Raw genomic sequence first — 22,737 nt, forward strand, 5'->3', positions numbered from 1 at the left:
TTAGAAATGAAATGGTCGCTCAGCCTGTCGATGGCAGCTTTGGAGCGCGGCGCACCACCAGTCGCTCTGGGCCATCCTTAAAGCGACAGTAACACTCCGTAATCTCTTTGAAGCCTATAAAATTTTCACCAAAAACCATCTGAATTTCTCGAATGGTGTCCACTTTGATGTCCCTCAGTTTCTGAAAAAATTTTGATCAAGCAAAGCGGCAGTCTCTGAGCCATTCCTAAACAATGAAAAAAACGAGAGGGGTGGACCACTCCTCACTCAAAGCCTGCTCACAGGCGAATGACTCAACCGACAGGCGTGAAAAAACTCACGCATGCGCATGAAGGTTCAAGCTTGTCTGACGCAATCACACGTGATTCAAATCCATATGGTTTTTGAAAAAAATAATAAGGTCAGATACTTTTCTAACAGACCTTGTATTCAGGCTCATCTTATATTCAGAACAATACACTATCTGCAGCTTGACTTCATTACCTGGAAATGACAAAAAGCTAGCACAATGACATTCTTTTGCCATTTTTATGCTACACATAAAAACTAAATTATGATTAGAAAACTGATTTCGAAAACATTTATTTCACATTTTTACCAAACCAACATCCATTATACAGATTCTTCATTGCTTATGAACCCACATATGAGTAAATGATACGCATTGACAGCGTTTGTTTCATATCTCATACTGTAAACACACACAATCACAGAAGCTCCTATCACTATTCCAAACCTTTAAAAAATATTAGAGATAAACATTGGGGAGGGATTTTCATGTGTGTGGGGGGGAACTGGATCTCTTGTCTAACTTTGAAAAACATATTTCAAACTTACACCCACTGGCTTGATTTCAGCAAGTGATGATGGTACAGCTTGTGCTGGAAGAATTGAGTAGCAAGACCTGCAAAAAGAAGACAAATATTGGCAACTTCAGTAAACTACATAAACCTCTAAAAGATAAGTTGGTGTCATGCTTGATAACATTACACAAGCACTGAGCTCCAATTAGGGTAGTTACCAATTGTGTAATGTAACAAGCTTTAATATCCAACATGCTCCTACTTGAGGAATTTGAGGTTGGCGCTCTGTACCACACCGACATCTCCAAAGTCGGCATAATACACCTCAACCTGAGTGGGGCTGATGACCTGGAGAATCACCGCACGGTAGAACCACATTCCTTTCGGTGACACACAGCACACCTGACCTGGCCGGACAAAACGCTTATGGAGACGGTAGCATTCTGACACCCCAGGACAAGTGTAACATCGCCTGGAAATTAAAAAAACAAATAACATAAGAGACACGAAACAGACTTATAGTTCCAAAGAACTAGAACTCATGAAACTTTTCTGGGTGAAGAGTGAAATGTCGACATAAGATCGAAATGAGTCCAGTTGACCTGATTAAACCTACTTTGATACCATAGCCTAAATAACCAGGAATACTCACAGACATTATGTAGGGATTAAACCGCCATCAGACTTGCACCATTAGCCGAGGGACAGTTATGTACAGCCATGATTAACCAGAGCAAGACAGTATTAAATATGCATATTACGGAGAATTTTCATAGCCCTGGTAGTCTGGTGGCAATGATGCATACAAAGCACATGGATACCATTTTATCATCAACCATCCAAAGCTACCAGCAAAATGTCCATCACCTCATCTCAATCATCATGTCCTCCATAGCTCTGGCCTCCTTGCTCTCACTAAAGCGGATGTAGAAATGGCCAGGGGAATGCACCTTCTCTACCAGGACATCTACTAGCTGTCGAACACTGCGACGTGTTGGTGGTTTGAGAAGTTGAACCTGCAGTGCATCCAGAGGCACTGATGGACTGCTGTGTATCTGAAAGGATGAATAAATCTCCGACAACTGTTGGCACATACAGAGAATGTAACCAGCATGTTTTATTTCATTTTAACATATCACCATTTTGTTTTCACTTAAAAAAAAATGGGCATATGGTCTGATGTCTGTAGATATATGGTGAAGACTCATTTATGCTCCGTTTACTTATGCATAAATGTGTCCGTGCATTACAAACACTAACATCACTGACTGATATTATATAGTAAAATTCAATGCATATACATAAAGTAAATACGAGGGCTGTCAATATAGGTCCTTTTTATTTTTTTCAAAAACTATATGGATTTCATTCATATGTTTTTACGTCAGACATGCTTGAACCCTCGCGCGCATGCGTGAGTTTTTCCACGCCTGTCGGTGACGTCATTCGCCTGTGAGCACTCCTTGTGGGAGGAGTCGTCCAGCCCCTCGTCGGAATTCCTTTGTCTGAGAAGTTGCTGAGAGACTGGCGCTTTGTTTGATCAAAATTTTTTCTAAACCTGTGAGACACATCGAAGTGGACACGGTTCGAAAAATTAAGCTGGTTTTCAGTGAAAATTTTAATGGCTGATGAGAGATTTTGAGGTGATACTGTCGCTTTAAGGACTTCCCACGGTGCGAGACGTCGCACAGCGGTCCCAGGCGCCGTCGTCAGCCTGTTTCAAGCTGAAAATCTCCACATTTCAGGCTCTATTGATCCAGGACGTCGTGAGAGAACAGAGAAGTTTCAGAAGGAGTCGGTTTCAGCATTTTATCCAGATATTCCACTGTTAAAGGAGATTTTTTTAATTAAACATGTGCGGACGGGTCCGCGCGTCAGGACGCAGCCGGTGCGGTGCGGCGGCACAGGAAAAACACCTCCGTGTTGATAACCATTTGTAAAATCCAGGCAGCTTTTGATGGCTTTCAGTGGAGTGAGTATATGAGAAATTGTTTAACAGCTGGACATGTTCCAACTTGTCCTTAAGGCTTCCAACAGAGGTGTTTTTCCTGTGGCGGAGCGTCGCGGCGGCTGCGAGCCGACGCTGCAATCCGTCCGCACGTCTTTCATTAAAAAAATCTCCTTTAACTGTGGAATATCCGGATAAAATGCTGAAACCGACTTCTTTGACTTTATTTACATGAATTATGAAGACATCCAGACAGTATGGTACTCTATGGTAAATTTGTGTCGAGTAGACAGTTCTCAAAAACTGAGTGACTGTATAAGAAGGAAATTAGAGAGGAAAGACACCTGTACAATGCCTGATTTTTCTTGTTTTTTGATGTCCTAACAAATTTCTAACATGTAAAAACTGAAGGGGGCAAACAATTTTTCACACCACTGTAAATTACACATGGATGACAAGAGAGTGAAAACATTTCCACTGTGGTTCATACATCCATCAAATTCCTACATCAGTCTCTATGGCTCAAATGTTTAGCAAAATATCCATTAGAGGGCACCACAGAACATCCTGACAGCACCAGACAACATTAACTGTTACAGTTTAAGAAGACATACCAAGAAAGAAAAGTGTAGGTAGTGATTATCTGTACAGCCATTAAATATATACACAACTATCATCAACAAGTTTATGCCATAACCATTTACATTATGTCCTTTTTCCAAGTGATGTGTCTCACTTGAAATTTTGTGACTCTGCCCCTACGAATTCTGGTATAACTGCTCCATTTTATAAATTTTTTAAAACTTTCAGAAAATGAACAAAATGTTGATGAAATGAGGAGAGTCCCTCCTCTGCACATGTCCAAAGTACTGTCCAGTTGTGACAGTAATGAAAGAGTCTAGATTTCAGCAAAATGAAGGGCCAAAGAAATCAGACCCACCATCACATTACTCTTATTTGGAAAAACAGCAACATTTTAAAAGTTGAAACAGAAAATAAACTAATTGTATACAACTGCACAGTCTGCACTAACCCGCTGCACCCTGGATAAAAAATAAGCTTACAGTTAACAATAGGCTTCTTGGAGGCACCATGCATAACACAAAAGTTTGGTAACAATCGGAATGTTAGGAGTTACTGTGCTCAAAATGTGTGTATAAAGTACTCTCCAGTGACCTTGACCTTTTCACTCCAAATACAATGGGTTGAAGCAGACTTTACCCCAGCGCCATTTGGTGGCACTTTCTGGCTGATGAAAACATCACCAAACTCAGAACAAATACATGTAATTTGGTAACTTTTCAAAGGGGTCAGACTCAATAAAGTCAATGTAATGTACAATGGTTCACATCAGGTCAACTTGGTGTATAAATCTCATCGTTCCAGACAATGAGAGCTATGAGCTGGCTGTTACAGGCAAGCTAGAGACCAAACCAGCTGATTTTTTAATTGCCAAGCAATACAGCCTGAGCGTGTTTTCATTGGGTGGCCAGTCGTGGAAGTACAAATTTGCCACTTCGCTGGAAGTGCCTGTGCCCTGCCATAGTCTTCTTGGCATAGGCTCTAACACACACACGCACGCACGCACACGCGCACAAAGTGTGGTGACAATTAAAGAAATTACAGCACTAGAGAAAGTATGTGTCTGTGACCTCTCGACCCCCAAAAAAGAGATTTCTTGGCATCACTAAGCTAAAGACATATACCATATTTGGTGAAAATCTGGCCAGTACAAGTGAATTTATCTCGCTCACTAGTGAAATATTGCATGACTGACTGGCTTCCCTCCCTCTCAGTGACATCTCAGCCACTGGCTGCTCTGAGGGGAAAAAAGCAAGATAATAAGAATGAAAAATAGCCAACCTGTTTCACCATTTTTGGGGTCATACTGTAATTGACACCCTCCTGCATCTCTTGGTTCTTTTCATCTGCTTTGATATTTTCAGCTTCTCTTTTGTCTTCCCAAAGAGATCCTCCACAGTGAAAATAGTAGCTCACGCTAGGCCGCTCTGTATTCTCTGCGGTAGGTTCACTCTTGCATGGGTCTACAAAAACAAATTCACTTATTGATCATTCAAAAGCAATCACTCACCCACACATTAACAATATTTTGTCACATGATAATGCAGGTCCTGCCGTGTAAACAACATTTCCATATGTACCTAAACCAAAGCACAGCTTATGTTAGGGTCACTTCGTTTTTCCCCATCAGTCTTTTTGATGGTTGAAGGACATTGCCAATAAGTAAAGAAAAAAATGTTTTGGGTTTGTTTTGGTTTGTTTTTTAAATGACTGATGTTCCAATGAAACTGTCTTCACATTACCGGTGTCAGAATCCTTTGGACAAGACATTATGTAAATGACTTCACTACTTAGCGGGCATGTGAGAGTGGTTGTCATGCACAATTGTGCTCATGTGTCAATCGCGCAAGTACTTGTCTGGAGGATTCAACGCAAGCATGTCAATAGTGCCACCACACAAGTGGCGCCATACTGGCAGAATACAAACCAAGGATGACAACATGCCACTGACAAATTATAATTAAACTGAAAGACAAGCTTTGCAAACTTTTGAGCACCGATATCCACCATCTACAGTCGAGATTTTGCATCATGTTCTGCCTCCTGCTCGCTCAACCCAGGTGCCAACCTTTGCCTATCCCAAACGGAGGTATTTCCAGCTGTCAAGTACATGTCTGCCATGGCCAACCTCCTGTTGTGTGCTGCTTGTGTGAACCCATTTCTCCTGACATTGTTCAAAATTCATTCAGGAACTGCTTTACATCTGTAGCCTTTTACGTCGAGACAAACCACCTCACATTTCATGTTACAGACACAGTCTAAAGTTTGACTGGCACTCATGTCAAATAACTGATCTCATACCTTATCTAGTCATAAAGCACAACAATTACCAGTAACTAAACAGGCTGCACCTGTCTTCACTTCCAGTTATAATGTTTAGATTGTGAATAAAAGCAGCTTGCTTTTGATCATCTGTTTAATTTAATCCTTTTAAAACCTGATCCTAAACAGCACTTTGTGACTTTTTGGTCTTGCATAAATAAACTTAAGGGTGGTATTGAACACATTCATGTATGCACCTGTTTGTCTGTCGGTGTCCTTTATATTCACTATCCAGTGCTGGTCACCATGTCTCGTAGCAAGCTTCATGTGGAAAATATCGCTCATAGCACTGACTAGCTCAGTGATGCTGACAAAGCCACTCTGCAGCAAAGGCAGCTCCTCACCATGAAACTTCTGAAAAGTCAGAAACAAAAATGCATGATTCCTTCCAAGATGCCCTTCCCATTAAATATTTTTGTTACCTTGTACTCTGCAGGCAGATCATACACCGATAATCCATCTGTGGTCTGACAAACAACCTGTAAAGTATGACAAGTTTCACAATGTAGACAGCCTTTGAAAAATAACATTATATTATTATAAACTAATAACACTGGAAAAAAAAATCAATCTGTGAAAGTATATCAACAAAATATACTGAAAATTATAAACAGACAATTTTTTCAATATTTTGTACACTTAGGGTGAAAGAGTTTATGCAGTTCAGTCAATTTAGGTTTATTGTTCAAGTTCACAGAGATTAGACACATTTTCACATTCAGATGTCCATTTCGATGTCACCGAGATTCATTATAATGCATGCACGGGGGGGTCACATGTCAAAATTCACAATTCGATATCTCGTGTGGCCTCAGTTTGCGTCTCGCAGTGCGGTATATTTCCAACACATGGATCTCAAATTTGTCAAATGGGACCTGTGGGATATTGTCCCACTCTTCTGGAGAAGCTGGATATACTGATCCTGAGCTGGGGTGGTCTGCATCTCAAGCGGCTGATGGTAGAGAAATAGACATTACACTGTGCAGCAACAACTGTAGTTGTCAATGGCATGCTAACGTCTCACATTTCAGGACATTTTGGAGTGGCCTTTTATTGCACCAAGTACAAGAATTAACTGAGAATTGCTCATGGTCTTTGAAAAACGCTACAACATGCCACGCCTGTCTGGAGGGAGCAATGTCTCAAAATGGGAGCGGCACACTGTCAACACAGATACATATCAGGCCATGGAAGACGTCATTAAATTTTGGAGGTGATCCGGATCCAAATCCAGATTCTGGATCAAGATTTCACTTCATATACACTTTGAAGGATTATGTCAAAACTACCTCATGGATTCTCACCAAATTTGCACCATAGATAAACATCAGGGCGTGGAAGACTCCACTGAATTTTGGAGGTAATCCAGATCCGGTTTCTGGATCAAGATTTCACTTCATATAGTCTTTGAAGGATTACATCAAAACTACTTCACAGATTCTCACCAACTTTTCACCATGGATACATATTAGGCCATGGAAGACTCCACTGAATTTTGGAGGTGATCCATATTCTGGATCAAAATTTGACTTTGTATAGGCTTTGAAGGATTACGTCAAAACTACTTCACGGATTTTGACAGAATTTCCACCACGGATACATAATAGGCCATGGAAGACTCCACTGAATTTTGGAGGTGATCCAAATTCGGATTAAGATTCACTTTATATAGGATTTGAAGTATTGTGTCAAAACTACTTCATGGATTTTGACAGAATTTTCACCATGGATACATATTAGGCCACGGAAGACTCCACTGAATTTTGGAGGTGATCCAAATTCGGATTAAGCTTCAGTTTATATAGGCTTTGAAGTATTACGTCAAAACTACTTCACAGATTCTCACCAAATTTTCACCATGGATATATATTAGGCCATCGAACACTCCATTCAATTTTGGAGGTGATCCCGTGTCACAGACCGACTGGTCCCCCCTAAAATTCGTCCCACCTTGCTTCACTGCGCATGCGTCATTTTGGATCACAGCAGCACGTCTGCGACGGACTCTCATCACCAAAAGCAATCAAATGGATTAATGAGATTATTAACCATCAGATGATAAAAGTAAAACTCTTAAATCATTCGAAAGTCAGTTTTAAGCAGAACTCTGCTAAATTCCATGACGCTTTGAAATGACTGATGTGCAGTGAACACATCAGCTAGCAGCTCGTTTAGATGCAGCGCTCTGATCACTTCATCCATCTTTTACGATGAAATGATGAATTTGGTGAAATTATTGTTGTACAAAAGCTTCTGATATCTGTCGCTGAGATAGATGATGGCTGGAATGCAGTTTTAAGCAGAAATGAGGCGTTAATCCGTGAACCACAGCTAATTACGCATGCGCAGTGAAGTAAGGCAGGCCAATTTTTAGGGGGAACCTTTCAGTCTGTGACACCGGATCCGGATTCTGGATCAAGTTTCACTTTGTATAGTCTTTGAAGGATTACGTCAAAACTGCATCACAGATTTTGATGAAATTTTGAACACAGATACAGTTGTGTTCAAAACTATTCAACCCCCACTGCAGTACAGTCTTATAGCAAGTCTGACATTTTTTTATCTTATTCATAATCAGATCAAATAAGGACCTGTAAAATAGACAAATGCAACTTAAATTACAACAATATTTTGTGTAATATACCAACAAATATCCTTTTTATGATTTCCTCACTGACAAAATTATTCAACCTCCTAAAAATGACCTTAAATTATTTCTTTAGAACAGAGGTTTCAATCAAGTGTTGAAAACACCTGCAGATGTGAACAGAACCATAACAAGCAACAAGTAAGCAGATGTAAAAGGACTGCAATACTCTGCTCTTTCTTCACAGTTAATGGTGTCTTTGCAACATGGTAACAGTCATGCTCTGGGGTACCATGAATTCAATTATGTACCAGGAAATCTTGGGTTTAAATGTCATGCAGTCAGTGACAAAGCTGAAGCTTAGGAGACGTTGGACCTTCCAACAGGACAATGATCCCAAGTATACCTCCAAATTTACCAGAGCTTGGTTGCAGACAAAGGGCTAGAAGATTTTGGGGTGGCCATTGCAATCACTCAACTTAAATCCCATAGAAAATCTCTGGAGACCTTTGCCCATGAGGAATGCGCTAAGATGCCTGTAGATCGCTTCAAGAAACTTGTGTCAAGCTATGTTTCATGTCTGAAAGATGTTATCATTGCATTGAACTAAGCACTAAATATGTATGTGACTAAGGGGTTGAATAATTTTGTCAGTGAGGAAATCACAGAAAGGATTTTTTTGGTATAATACAAAAAATATTGTGGTAATTTAAACCTTATTTCATGTGATTATGAATAAGATAAAAAAAAGTCAGACTTGCTATAAGACTGTACTGCAGTGGAGGATGAATAATTTTGAACACAACTGTATATATTAGGCCATGGAAGACACCATTAAATTTTGGAAGTAATCTGGATCCGGATCAAGATTTCCCTTTAGATAGACAGATTTATTGTCATTACAACAAGTGCAACGAAATTTCTTCCCACACAATCACCTCAGACAAAAATGCAATTAATCCACAATTATTACAAGTTGAACGCAATAATGGCACACATCAGTATTAAGAACACCCATACATATCATCCGAATTGAGGCAAAGTTGAATGTTGGGGGGGGGGGGGGGGGGGGCAGCATTGTCCCACGCAGCCGTAAGCCATGGAAGGCTCCATTAAATTTTAGAGGTGATCTGGATCCAGATTCTGGATCAATATTCCTCTTTTTATAGGCTTTGAAGGATTACGTCAAAATTACTTCACTGATTCTCATCAAATTTGCACCAAAAATAGATACTAGGGCAAGGAAAGGCTCCAGTGAATTTTGGAGGTGATCCGGATCCAGATTGGCAGACATAAGAAATCTCCGATTGCTTGTTAAGTTATGCGATTGTTGAAACAAGTTTCTTAAATATGTCCATTAATATGTTTCTTATATGTCCACTGATTGGCTGAAAGATGCAGTCCTCATGCAAACAGACTGTTTCAAATATTAAAAATCATTCACACTGTTGTTTCAGAAAATGTATCCACATAAAGCACCCTGATTTTGGGAAACGTCATCTGAAAATACTTAGCTGCTTGTCGTGGCTGAAGAAACGTAGCATTTTTAAACAAAGTCGCTCTGTGGTTTTTCTGCTCCCGGTGCATTTCTGAGCAGTCAGGAGGACTGATCAAACAGAGCCAGGGGGTACCGATCAGGCTGCGACACCGGCGCTTTGTGCCACAAGATAATTAACTTATTTTAAAAGTTGAAAGAGTCACAGCGCCTCATTCATTCATGTCCGTGTTTACCACAGGCATCAGTCGATAATTCTGCACTCGATATCCTATGATCCACCAACACAAAAATAAAATGATGTTAACTTACTTGGTTTTGCCTCCGTGTGGAGGGAGCAAAGTCATGCAACGGTGTATGTGCGCTCGATGAGGTGCTCATCAATGTTTACCATGTTCCACCTGCCAAACAAAAGGGTTCTGCCGGTGATAGAAATGCAAACCAAGCCAGACTCAACTGTTCCGACTCGCACCAGGCCTTACAGTAAGTACCGACTCAGACCGCTCCGTGGAAATGAAGCTGTCAGCATACGCTCGTTAAATTGTCAAGGTGTGACAGCTGCATAATTTATTAGACATACACCCACGTATGCTAGCGTTTTTAATACAGTTGGCAGTGGTGGGCACAGCTAACCAAAAAGTTAACTTGAATAACAGTTAATCCGCTAACTGAAAAGTTATCTTTTATAAAGCTAACCGATAAACCCCTAAAATATAAAAGCTAAACTGATCATTTTCAGTATTGATTTCAGTACATTAGGAGCTACTGACAACAAAGACCCAGCACTTCTGTGTCAGATTAGCTCTCTCTCAGTAAAAGAGACCTAATGACTGAGGCAGAGGAGAAAAAAATAAAAGACAATTTCTCTTTACACCATAATGACTCGCCGGCATATCACGTAAGTTATCAACAGGCATACTATTTTAACTTATGGTTAAAATTTTAACCAAACCAATTCCACACAAGTTATTTAATTTACATCACGTCTGGGTTTTATAAAGTGAAAATATCAACTATATGTTCTAGTTTTAAAGTAATGCACTAATTTTGAAGCTTTTAGTGTTTGGACCACACATGCTGCAGTGCATTATGGGTAATGTTTCACAACAGGAGAAATGCACTGAGATGCTCTGATGAGGCTGCACTTTGACCACTGCACACGGACAACAGTTTTAAACTCTTTGTATATTATGCCTAAAACTCAGTTTTAGGCACAATATACATTAGTTTCGATCATTAGTGGTTAGCAGAACTGTGTCCACCACTGACAGTCAGCATAAGCTGGCTAAATCATCAAGATGTGACATATAAAATAAAATCACACACACACCTACACATAGTTGCCACATCGCTTTTAATATATAGATGATTTACCACCCCCTGCTGGAATGGTGTCAGAGTCCAGAGTTTAATCATCAACATCCATTGATGTCAGGTAATATCCATAGTGTCTCCAAAAATATTAGTCCTATCAACTTTCCCTTTTGGCGGCGTTCATCCTTGACCCAAAATACATCAATATACCAAAGAGCAAATGGCAAAATGGACTGCATTTATATAGCGCTTTCCATCCGCATCAGACGCTCAAAGCGCTTTACAATTCTGCCTCACATTCACCCCGATGTCAGGGTGCTGCCATACAAGACGCTCACTACACACCGGGTGCAATAGGGGATTAAAGACCTTGCCCAAGGGCCCTTAGTGATTTTCCAGTCAGGCGGGGATTTGAACCCAGGATCTTCTGGTCTCAAGCCCAACACCTTAACCACTAGACCATCACCTCCCCCCACAAATGTCAGCTCTTCCCAGTTTATCCGTGATTGAAGTTATACACATACTTGCATACACGTACGCCGAGGCCGCTTTACTTTTAATATATAGATTTACTGCCCCCAGCTGGAATGGTGTGCGATTCCAGAGTTTATGTCCTTTGTTCACCATTAGCTAAAATCACTAATTTCTCAAAAAAATTGTCAACTTTCCATTTTCACAGCATTCATCCTTGACCAAAAATACATAAGCACACCAAACAGCAAATGTCAGCTCTTCCCAGTTTCCCCATGATCAAAGCCATAAACATGCATGCACACAGACGCCAAGGAAGATAGAATAAGAAAAAAATTAGGACTCTGTGCCAAAATTATTCTTCAGATGAAAATTTGCATATAATGAATTCAGGAGAACCAGCAAATTTTGTCCATTATAATCGAAAGCCGTTATATGTATCAAATGGACAAAATCCTTTTTTTCCTAAGGCCGCTATGGAGTGGTAACTTAAAATCCTAAAGCCTGATTTATGCTTCTGCAACTCTGTGGCCATGCAATGACATCAACATACGCGTGACCCTTTTAAAGTTCTTTGCTACATCTTTACGCAATTTACTGCAGGAACAGTAGCTTTTTCTGGATTAATCTGTCTCTCAACAAGCTCCACTTCTTTATACGATCATCAACCTCCAAACCAATAGTATGGTACCTACAATTTCCTCCATGAATTGAGAGTCATTTGAGCATGTTTTTCTGACTCTGTGTTGTAAAGTTGGTCATATTTGCGGACTTTTCTGGTAAACAAATTTGATCCATGATTGAAAATGTAACCAAAATCATAGCCCTTGCGGTCTCAGTCGTTTACCGGGTGTGTGTGTTCACAGCCGGACAGAGGGCTGTGATCTAATGCGGTTTGGTTCCCCACACCCAGGGATATGAGGTGAAACGTAACACCATATTACAGTGCAGGCAACAAGGAGCATTTTGTTAATAATCACTAGCCTTGAATTATGCCCTGCCTCATTTAAGTGCCGGGTCTGAGCACAGATTGAAAAAGATAAACAGCCGGTCTTTTAGTCATGGAAATATGGTACTCATTTTACTCCAATTAGCGAGACTTGGTGCTGAACTTAATTTCATACCTTTGTTACCATGCACATCCAGACTTCTTTGTCAGGTATATGCAAGGGGTTTTTAATGAAAATGCATTGTAATCGGATGGGACGTTTTGTCCGATGTGAGCAAAAATCCATTATATAAGGTGTTTATTACATGGAAAACCACACAAAAGCATTGGGGCTTTTGCATTTGTCCTGTGAGTGCAAGGATCCAGTTTATATAATGACGGTTTCGGTGAGTTTTACTGTATATCCATTTAGAACTGCAGTACAATTACAAACTTGAAATCTAACCTGTTGAAGTTTTTTCTTCAGTTCTTGACTAATGGTACCAGCAACTCCATTTTCCAGAATCCTCTGCTGAAGGGCCTCTTCCAGCTGATGTAGAATTAAGTGAAAAGTTAGCATTTAAACACTCATGTTTGTTTTCCAGTTAGTAAGAAGTTACAGTGTTGTCTCCATTTATCTGCTTACTTATGTAATCACTTATTCATGTAATCACATTCTGAATGTGGAACAAACACCATATGACTAATGAAACCTGGAAACACATCCAGCTGTAACACACTGTAATGTGTGTTACAGCCAGCTGTAACACACAACAGTGGCTACACAAAGTTAAATTCTGAACTAATTAAATAAAAAGATGCTGATCCACATTATGGCATTTGAAGTGTGGAAAGGAAGCAACAGAACAACAACCTATTACAGAAATTAAATTACAATTTGGGAATTGGGGGAGACGACAAACATTTTATCCATTACCATGGTTCTTAATCCCTTAGTCATAGTTGCATCTGGTGTGCTGTGGCCATTTCTATTTAATCCACTAGATGGCAGATGAAGCCTGTGAGCTGTTGCCAGCAGCCTCCATCTTGCTTAGCTTTATTCCGCATCGTCAGTCATTCAAAGAAATAGATTAGTTGCTGACTTAAACTTGGGTTAAAGCAGGGTCGGACTGGGAACAAATTTCGGCCCTGGCATTTTTCCTCTGGACCAGCCCACTATTGGCCCGACGAATCCACCCCCAAACACGCACACCCACCCGTCCATACCGAACCCCCAATGAACAAATACTATACACCTAAACACCATGAACACACACCTAAACACTTTCACTGTCATTTCACCTTGATCATAGTACAAAACGCGGACCCGGTGCCACGAGGGGGCGTCCTGATAACATTAAAGGCAATTACATATTTTGACGAAATTACAAGTTTAAATGACTATATATATATATATATATATATATATATAAAACATCATGAGGTTTATGTCACAGAAATCCTACTTTACAATCACACTGCAGTCATTGTTAAATTATTTCCTTTTGCATTTATAATAAACATTTGTATTTATTTAGTGTTTATTTTTCTGGTTGAAATAAGATATAAATAATCTACCAGACTTCAAAAAATATACAAGTTTCCATGTTATTTTATTTGTCTAAAAGTTTTAATACAGATGAAAGGTTTCTAAAGAACCATTTATAGATTTATTTACCTGTTTTAATTACAAGTGTTCTAAAGTTTTTTTTTTTTTTTTTTTAACAGTAATCTAATTTTGAGGCAACAACAACAAAAAAACATTTCCAATGATTTTTCTTCAGAAAACTGCTCTCTAAATGAGCAGTCCTGTCACACGTTAATGTTTTGTACAGATCAGTGGTTTCTGCACCAATCGGATTGGTCCAATCCATTTTGTACAGATCAGTGGTTTCTGCCACGAGTCTTCCGTGTTTTGGCCTGACGCGTCGTTCCTATTGGACAATGCGAAGGTACGTCACAGCTCAGAGTGTCGAAAGTTGGCGCACCTCATCTCGACAGCACACCGGCTCTGTGTGGTATGCAGGAGATCACTTGACCGAGGGTCTATACGTTCAAATAATAATAATAAAAAAATACTGTCATCACTCTTCACTCTTAGTCTCTTACAACGGTGCAGCGTCAATACACGAGCTTTCCAGGAGCGCACGTCTCCTCCGGTGCGCACTTTTTTTTTGTGGGGGGGGGGGGGGGGGGCGACCCCGCCCCCTGTGATTTTTTTTTTTTTTTCTGGCGCTCGGTCTGACAAAACGGAAGCAAAAGCACACAAGCGGAAAAAAGTTTTTGTGTCTCCAAAGTGTGCGTGAGAGAGAGAGAGAGAGAGAGAGAGAGAGGCTCTGCAGCTGCACCGATTAAATGCTGTAGCTTCACCGATCACGGACTTTCCTCGTGTTGACAGCAGCGCGCGGTTCGAGAACACTGTATATTTCCATAATCTGTATAAATATAGGAGGGCCGGCCCACGCACGTCTAAACGTGCAGCGGCCCACCGGGCAAATGCCCAAAATCACAGATTATCAGTCCGAGCCTGGGTTAAAGTGATCAGAAAATGCTGTTTTGTGCAGCATTCAGGTACAGCGACAAGTTGTACAATCCTTTGTCAGCTGACAAAGGAGTATCAGCTGGTTAAATAAAGATTAAGTAAATAAAAAATAAATTGTGGAGTGAGCTTTCATAAGTGTGTATTATATGTAATATAAATGATTTGGGGAAATGACTAAAATTGCTAAATGAAGGTTAGAAAATGATTTACTTTGTTGTGTTGATCTGTAGTCTGTAAAGTGGCGACTTCAGTTTTACTGCCTGAATGTTTTGTTGTGATAACTATCTCACCATTCGTTTAGTGATTCAATTAGAAGTCTCACTTTCATAAGTCTCAATTTATCCCCTTTTAATTAGCCTCGGGTTTCTTCTTCACATCAGGTTTTCCATCCTGAGATATTGTGTAAGAGCCAATGCATAGAATGGAAATGTTTTTCTTTCAGTTTGATGGGTGACATGACGGTTGCTTTGACATTGTATATTCTACTAATGTTTAATATACATGAATGAGATTAATTTCTCTATGACATGCTCCATATTTCAGTGCAGTGTTTTCAGATTTCTTTCAACTTGATCCAGAAATTATTGAATAATTTTACTTTCACCCTGGCTGGCAGCTGTTTTATTAGTTTGATATTTTCGGAGAAGCGCTCCGTAAAAGCAGCGCTGCAGCTGGGTTAAGAGCAATCTTTAATACTAATATGTTTAATATGATGAGAGTGTGCGAAGAAAAAAAAAACTACTGGAAGATGAGTTTTCTTGTAATGAATCAGTTATTTTGTGTACTTGCATGCTTGACTGATGTAAATGAAATTGATCATGTGATAATGCCATGAACTGATTGATTCCAAATAAAGTATTTATTCACTCGAATGCATCACATTCCATAATATCATGATGTAGGGGAGACCAGGGCCAAAGAAACGTTTTACAGTTATGTCCCTCTGAAACACTATTGCCTGCATTTGGAGGGCCAAATTTTGTTAAGTAAAGCCATAGTTTTTTTTTTGTTGTTTTAATCTTTATTACAGCCTTACTTTAAAGGCAAAAGAAAAGAGGCATCAGAGGTATTAAAATATGGAAGAGTGTAGAAATGCGTGTCACTGCACAGGAGCATCAGAACTGCTAATTTATACACAGCAGTTTACTACAGAAAATCCATACAAATTTTTTTTTTTAACTTCAAGATTAAGTTCTGATTACTCAACTTTTTGAAGTAAAAAAAAAAACACCAAAGAAGGCGCTTTATAAGCCTTTAAAGCAAAAGCTTCAGCGGGATCAAAGCCTAAGAAGTCCACAAACCCTCCTTCTTAAGGTGATTTTTCCATTCATTACGCTGAGAAAAAAATCCTGCTGAGAACCCTGGCCTATAGTATGGACTGTATTGTGAATATAATAATTTACAGTTGATATTTTTTTGTCATGAATGTTACATGCTATAAATGTACATACCGATTCATGTCATTGGCATGACATTGTGAAAGTACAGTGCTTTGCAAAAGTATTTCGCAACCTTTGTATTTCATGCATTTTAATTTATTTATGCCATTTCATATACTAAAAGTAAATCAGGTTTTGCTGTATAAAAATTTGGAAAATTATGTTCCTTAAACTCAAACTGAAAACAAATCTCTACAACTTGATATAAATTAATAGAAAATATAAAAGCCAAGATGATGGCTTACATAAGCAATGGGCCTCTTTGGTATAATACCTGTAAATAATCAGCTTTATTGCCAGTTTTCTTCAGTCAGGGGATGATACATTCCAAAGTCACTGAATATGGACTTTATTTACTGCAATTATGAAGAAATACATCAGTATGGCACTCTGTGGTAAATCTGCAGAGTGGACAGTTCTCAAAAACTGAGTGACTGTGCAAGAAGAAGAGTGAGGAAAGCCACCAAAACACCCAGACAGCCCAGAAGAAGTTACAGGCTTATGTAGCTGTGACTGAAGAAATTGTGCACAGTACAATTTTTTCATTTTGTATCACCAGTTATACAACTTCATGATGAAGCTGTACAGAGGATGGTTTTCTTAAAAAAAAAAAAAGAACAATTTGCCAGGAGGTACATCTGGGATGCAAGCCCAGATTTTATGTTTAAGCGGATACCGATGATGAATGCTGTGCTAATCTTGGTCTTCGCAAATAATCCAACTGATTATTGTGATGACGAGGAGGCAGGGGAGGAAGATTTTGAAGAGGGCAATAAATAATGGGTTGGGCTTGATCGTGCCTTGCACAATGTTTGCATATTCAGTTATCAATCTAAGAAGATTGAAAAGTATACTGTATTACAGTCTGTTAAGAATTTGTGTTCTTCCAGATATCAGTTGTGTTGCAAAACATGTATGTTAATGGCACTGCATATTTTTATCCATAATTGTAGTACAAGCATAGCCCCGCATACCAAGTAAATGAACATAAAGCATGCAATGCTATGAATGGTCAGTTGATAAACTAAACCTTTTAAATGAAATTTTTATTTCATACTTGTTAGATTGTTGTAGTGCTTACTCAAAAATAATTTTGGGTGAAGGACAGGCCTACAAAACATGTTGGAGTTTAGAAGACCATAACAGGTCAGTTTAATATAAAAAAGGAAAATATTACTCACAGACATATGCTCTTTAGGGTTTTAGCGGGGGAAAATTAAGATAAAGTGACAAACCATCGAAGCACAGTCGGATCATTGCTTCATTGGTTCAAAGCAAAGCCACGCCTCGCTCTACTTGGGGAGTGTCTGCCAATGTTCCCACAAAGACAGAGAGGAGAAGGACCGTGGCTCATGGCAAGCAGTAAACAGAGCGGAGAGGAGTGAAAAATTCACACAGTCCCTTCCTTCACAGTGCGGCGCCAAACACGCTGACATTGTTGCTTTGATTAGTGCAGAATGGGATGTTGCTTTGACAGTGAGACTATCATATTTCAGCCCCAAAACACGCATGACACCACGTGCGCAGGAGTATGTGTGGTTAAATTTTCCAAATGACGGAAATCCGTTGTGGTGACGGATAACTTTAACCCATGCATTATGGGAAATTCAAATGATCTGTTCTCATCACTTCCCCCCCATCAAAATGCAGAGAACACCACCACCTACTAAATGGTAGTGTGAATAGACCAACTGTAATTTGTTTGTGGTATTGAGGTTTCAAATCTCACAACATTTCAGAGAGTTCGTATTGAGACTGTCTGATCAGGCTGCAGTTTAAGATAAGAGCAGATCATTTCCCACGATGCCTTTCGGCACATGTGTCTGTTTAATGCTCAAACCTTCAAATTTAGTGCAAAAAAAAAGTGCAATATCATATTGTCATTTTTACAAAATGACAGGGTTGCCCTTAATTTCGATAAACTGTCCAGATCCCCCCCCACTGGGGGAGCTTCTCACAGCAATCTGCTTATTGCAAAACACACGACACAAATTAACATGTAGGATTTTAGGTTTTATATACGTTTCTGACCGTTAAAATTTACTCACTATAACAGCAAAAAAAAAAAAAAAAAAAAAATTTGTTAGAGGACTAAAAGTTAGTGGAACTAAATTTAGTGAAAGCTAATTGGTCCGCTGATTGTTTCCAAAGTTAACTGAAAAGCTAATCTGCTAAAGAAAATGTTAGCTTCTCTAATTAGCGGATTACTGGAACTGCACCCACCACTGCCCAGAGGCGATATGAAGTTATCAAATAGACCGAGGACATGGCCATGAAACATACTGTCCAACACAATGAACACCTTCACAGAATGACAAGACCTTAAATACAAAAAAAAAGTATGACAGTCAAAAAAAAAAAAGAGCTTAATAAATTGTTCAGGTGCTTAACGCTTTGAGATAGGATAGTTACCTCCGCCAAGGAGGTTATGTTTTCGGTTGCGTTTGTCTGTCTGTCTGTCAGCAGGATAACTCAAAAAGTTTTGAACAGATTTTGATGAAATTTTGTGGAGTGGTTGGAAATGACAAGAGGAACAAGTGATTAAATTGATGCTAATGCGTTAGCATGTCTATGGCATTTTCAATGTTAAAAGTTAGCATTAAGCAGTTGCAGCTGTCATCACGTTCGGGTGCATTTGTTTTCATATTGTAATATTTCTTAAATTTATTTTTGTTTATATATTAATAATCTAATGATTATTATATACAATTTTAGAGAAAGAGACAAAAAGAAATAGATCACTGTGCCGAGGGAATCTCTTTAGGGTCAGTGGCCCTATGGCCTTGTTTAGAGATAAATGTTAAAAAATTCATATATTTGCAGTTTAGTTGAATAATAAATTGAATTTTGTCTCCTATTTGTTTTTGTCTATAAGCACATGCAATATCAATATCAGTGCTCAGATGACAGTAGCTTCTGGGAAAGGTGCAAGTTGCAATAAACTGTGATGCCAAGAGCTAAGGATACATGCTATCCAGTCACAGCAGATGAAACTTTTTTTTTTTACTACTGAGCAAACATCATTAGACTTTTTTAGGTTCAATGATTCCACGGCGTGTAGATGTTATGGCGTCAGTGACCCCATGGCCTTGGCAGAGGTTTGCACTCTGAGTGCTTCTAGTTTTAGATATATGAAAAGACTATTATTGATTGCACATGTTGATATCCATTATGGAATGTCTGTTTGTGGAGGGGGACCGGGTGTGGTGATGGAGGCAATAGTTCTGGGGAAAAAGCTGTTCCTTAGCTTATTAGTCTGTGTCCTTACAGTATTAAATGCACTGCTAAAATCTGCAAAGAGCATCCTGACAAATGTGTTTAGCTGCTCCTGGTGGGTCAGGGCGGCGTCAAGTGCAATGGAGACAACATCCTCTGTAGATCTGTTTGTCCGGTGTACAAACTGATGGCTGTCCAGGTCTGAAGGGATGCTGTTACTGATGTGTGCTAACACCATCACCAAAGCACTTCATAATGACCAGGGTAAGGGGAACTGGGCGATAGTCACTGAGGGTTGTGTCAGCAGGCTTTTTGGGTACAGGAACAATAGTAGTCCATTTGAGATAGGTGGGTACAGTGATCTGGATTACTGGATCTGCTCACTGGCCCACACAATCCGTACAATCCACTGAAGCAAACTGGCCACTCGCAACTTATGCGGACCGTATAGACAGCTTATTAGAACATTAACAATTTCAAGTATCAACTGAGCTGATTCTCTCCTTTACTTATTTTTGTTCTTTGGATAATGTAAGATTGATCCCTCGTAATCTATGCCTCCCATGATTAATTATTTGATTTATTTTCTTTCTTTTATTACTTTGACACTTTCCTCCCTTCTATTCTCACTCATATCTCACTGAGACAAATACTCAATTCTAAAAATTATCATTCTTTTATCAAAGTTTATACAAGTTTTGTGGAATCATGAGCAAGCTTACACACACACGCACACACACACTATATGTGTGTGTGTGCGCGTGTGTGTGTTTGTACTGGTACAACCCCAATTCCAATGAAGTTGGGACGTTGTGTAAAATGTAAATAAAAACAGAATACTTGTACAATGATTTGCAAATCCTCTTCAACCTATATTCAATTGAATACACCACAAAGACGAGATATTTAATGTTCAAACTGATAAACTTTATTGTTTTTTGTGCAAATATTCGCTCATTTTGAAATGGATGCCTGCAACATGTTTCAAAAAAGCTGGGACAGTGGTATGTTTACCACTGTGTTACATCACCTTTCCTAACAAAAGTCAGTAAGCATTTGGGAACTGAGGAGACTAATTGTTGAAGCTTTGTAGGTGGAATTCTTTCCCATTCTTGTTTGATGTAAGACTTCAGTTGTTCAACAGTCCGGGGTCTCCGTTGTCATATTTTGTGCTTCACAATGTGACACACATTTCAATGGGCGACAGGTTTGCACTGCAGGCAGACCAGTCTAGTACCTGCACTCTTACTACAAAGCCACGCTGTTGTAACACGTGCAGAATGTGGCTTGGCATTGTCTTGCTAAAATAAGCAGGGACGTCCCTGAAAAAGACATTGCTTGGATGGCAGCATGTGTTGCTCCAAAACCTCGATGTACCTTTCAGCATTGATGGTGTTAGTGCCATGGGCACTAACACACCCCCATACCATCACAGATGCTGGCTTTTGAACTTTGTGCTGGTAACAATCTCGATCTTTTTCCGCTTTTGTCCGGAGGACACAACGTCCATGATTTCCAAAAACAATTTAAAATGTGGACTCGTCAGACCACAGCACACTTTTCCACTTTGCCTCTGTCTATTTCAAATGAGCTCAGGCCAAGAGAAGATGGCAGCGTTTCTGGATGTTGTTGATATATGGCTTTTGCATTGCACGATAGAGTTTTAACTTGCACTTGTAGATGTAGTGACAAACTGTGTTAACTGACAATGGTTTTCTGAAGTGTTCCTGAGCCCACGCGGTAAGATCCTTTGATGTTGGTTTTAATGCAGTGCCGCCTGAGGGATCAAAAGTCACGGGCATTCAATGTTGGTTTTGGGCCTTGCCGCTTACATGTCAAAAGATCTCCAGATTCTCTGAATCTTCTGATTATATTATGGACTGTAGATGATGGAATCCCTAAATTCCTTGCAATTAAACACTGAGAAACATTGTTCTTAAACTGCTGGACTATTTTTTCACGCAGTTGTTCAAAAAGTGGTGATCCTCACCCCATCTTTGCTTGTGAATGGCTGAGCCTTTTGGGGATGCTCCTTTTATACCCAATCATGACACTCACCTGTTTCCACTTAGGTGTTATTTGAGCATTCATCAACTTTCCCAGTCTTTTGTTGCCCCGTCCCAACTTTTTGAAATGTGTTGCAGGCATCCACTTCAAAATAAGCAAATATTTGCCAAAGAAATTTTGTCCATATACTGCAGGTGCTGGTCAAAGAATTAGAATATCATGAAAAAGTTGATTTTTTTTTTTCAATAATTCCATTCAAAAAGTGAAACTTGTATAATACATATATTCATTACACACAGACTGATATTTTTCAAGTGTTTATTTATTTTAATATTGATGATTATAACTGGCAACTAATGAAAACCCCAAATTCAGTATCTCAGAAAATTAGGATATTGTGAAAAGGTTCAATACTGAAAACAACTGGTGGAACACTCTAATAAGCTAATTAACTCAAAACAACTGCAAAGGCCTTTAACTGGTCTCTCAGTCTAGTTCTGTAGACTACACAATCATGGGGAAGACTGCTGACTTGACATCTTGCCTGGGCTAAAGACAAAAAGGACTGGACTGCTGCTGAGTGGTCCAAAGTCATGTTCTCTGATGAAAGTAAATTTTTCATTTCCTTTGAAAGTCAAGGTCCCAGAATCTGGAGGAAGAGAGGACAGGCACAGAATCCACGTTGCTCGAGGTCCAGTGTAAAGTTTCCACAGTCAGTGATGGTTTGGGGTGCCATGTAATCTGCTGGTCTTAGTCCACTGAGTTTTCTGAGGTCCAAGGTCAACGCAGCCGTCTACCAGGAAGTTGTAGAGCACTTCATGCTTCCTGCTGCTGACCAACTTTATGGAGATGCAGGGCTTGGCACCTGCACATAGTGCCAAAGCTACCAGTACCTGGTTTAAGGACCATAGTATCCCTGTTCTTAACTGGCCAGCAAACTCGCCAGACCTTAACCCCATAGAAAATCTATGGGGTATTGTGAAGAGGAAGATGCAACACGCCAGACCCAACAATGCAGAAGAACTGAAGGCCACTATCAGAGCAACCTGGGCTCTCATACCACCTGAGCAGTGCCACAGACTG

At 39.6% G+C, this 22,737-nt stretch overlaps 1 protein-coding gene and 1 long non-coding RNA gene across 2 annotated transcripts in view; one reads left to right on the top strand and one right to left on the bottom strand.

Annotated features, from left to right (window-relative positions):
• Positions 1-22,737, bottom strand: part of tdrd5 (tudor domain containing 5) — a 58,575-nt gene that overhangs the window by 30,767 nt on the left and 5,071 nt on the right. Inside the window, exons 5-11 of the mRNA XM_034180110.1 lie at positions 12,917-13,000; positions 6,078-6,134; positions 5,853-6,009; positions 4,615-4,796; positions 1,671-1,885; positions 1,066-1,275; positions 838-904 (exon numbers count right to left, since the gene is read on the bottom strand). Coding sequence (XP_034036001.1) covers positions 838-904; positions 1,066-1,275; positions 1,671-1,885; positions 4,615-4,796; positions 5,853-6,009; positions 6,078-6,134; positions 12,917-13,000 — 972 coding nt within the window. The remainder of the gene's footprint in view (positions 1-837; positions 905-1,065; positions 1,276-1,670; positions 1,886-4,614; positions 4,797-5,852; positions 6,010-6,077; positions 6,135-12,916; positions 13,001-22,737) is intronic.
• On the top strand, positions 8,154-8,705 carry LOC117518870. Its single transcript, XR_004563107.1, has 2 exons — positions 8,154-8,517; positions 8,557-8,705. It is a non-coding gene; the product is annotated as an uncharacterized LOC117518870 (long non-coding RNA).

Source organism: Thalassophryne amazonica, chromosome 10, assembly GCF_902500255.1.
Source record: "Thalassophryne amazonica chromosome 10, fThaAma1.1, whole genome shotgun sequence".
Classification (NCBI taxonomy): domain Eukaryota; kingdom Metazoa; phylum Chordata; class Actinopteri; order Batrachoidiformes; family Batrachoididae; genus Thalassophryne; species Thalassophryne amazonica.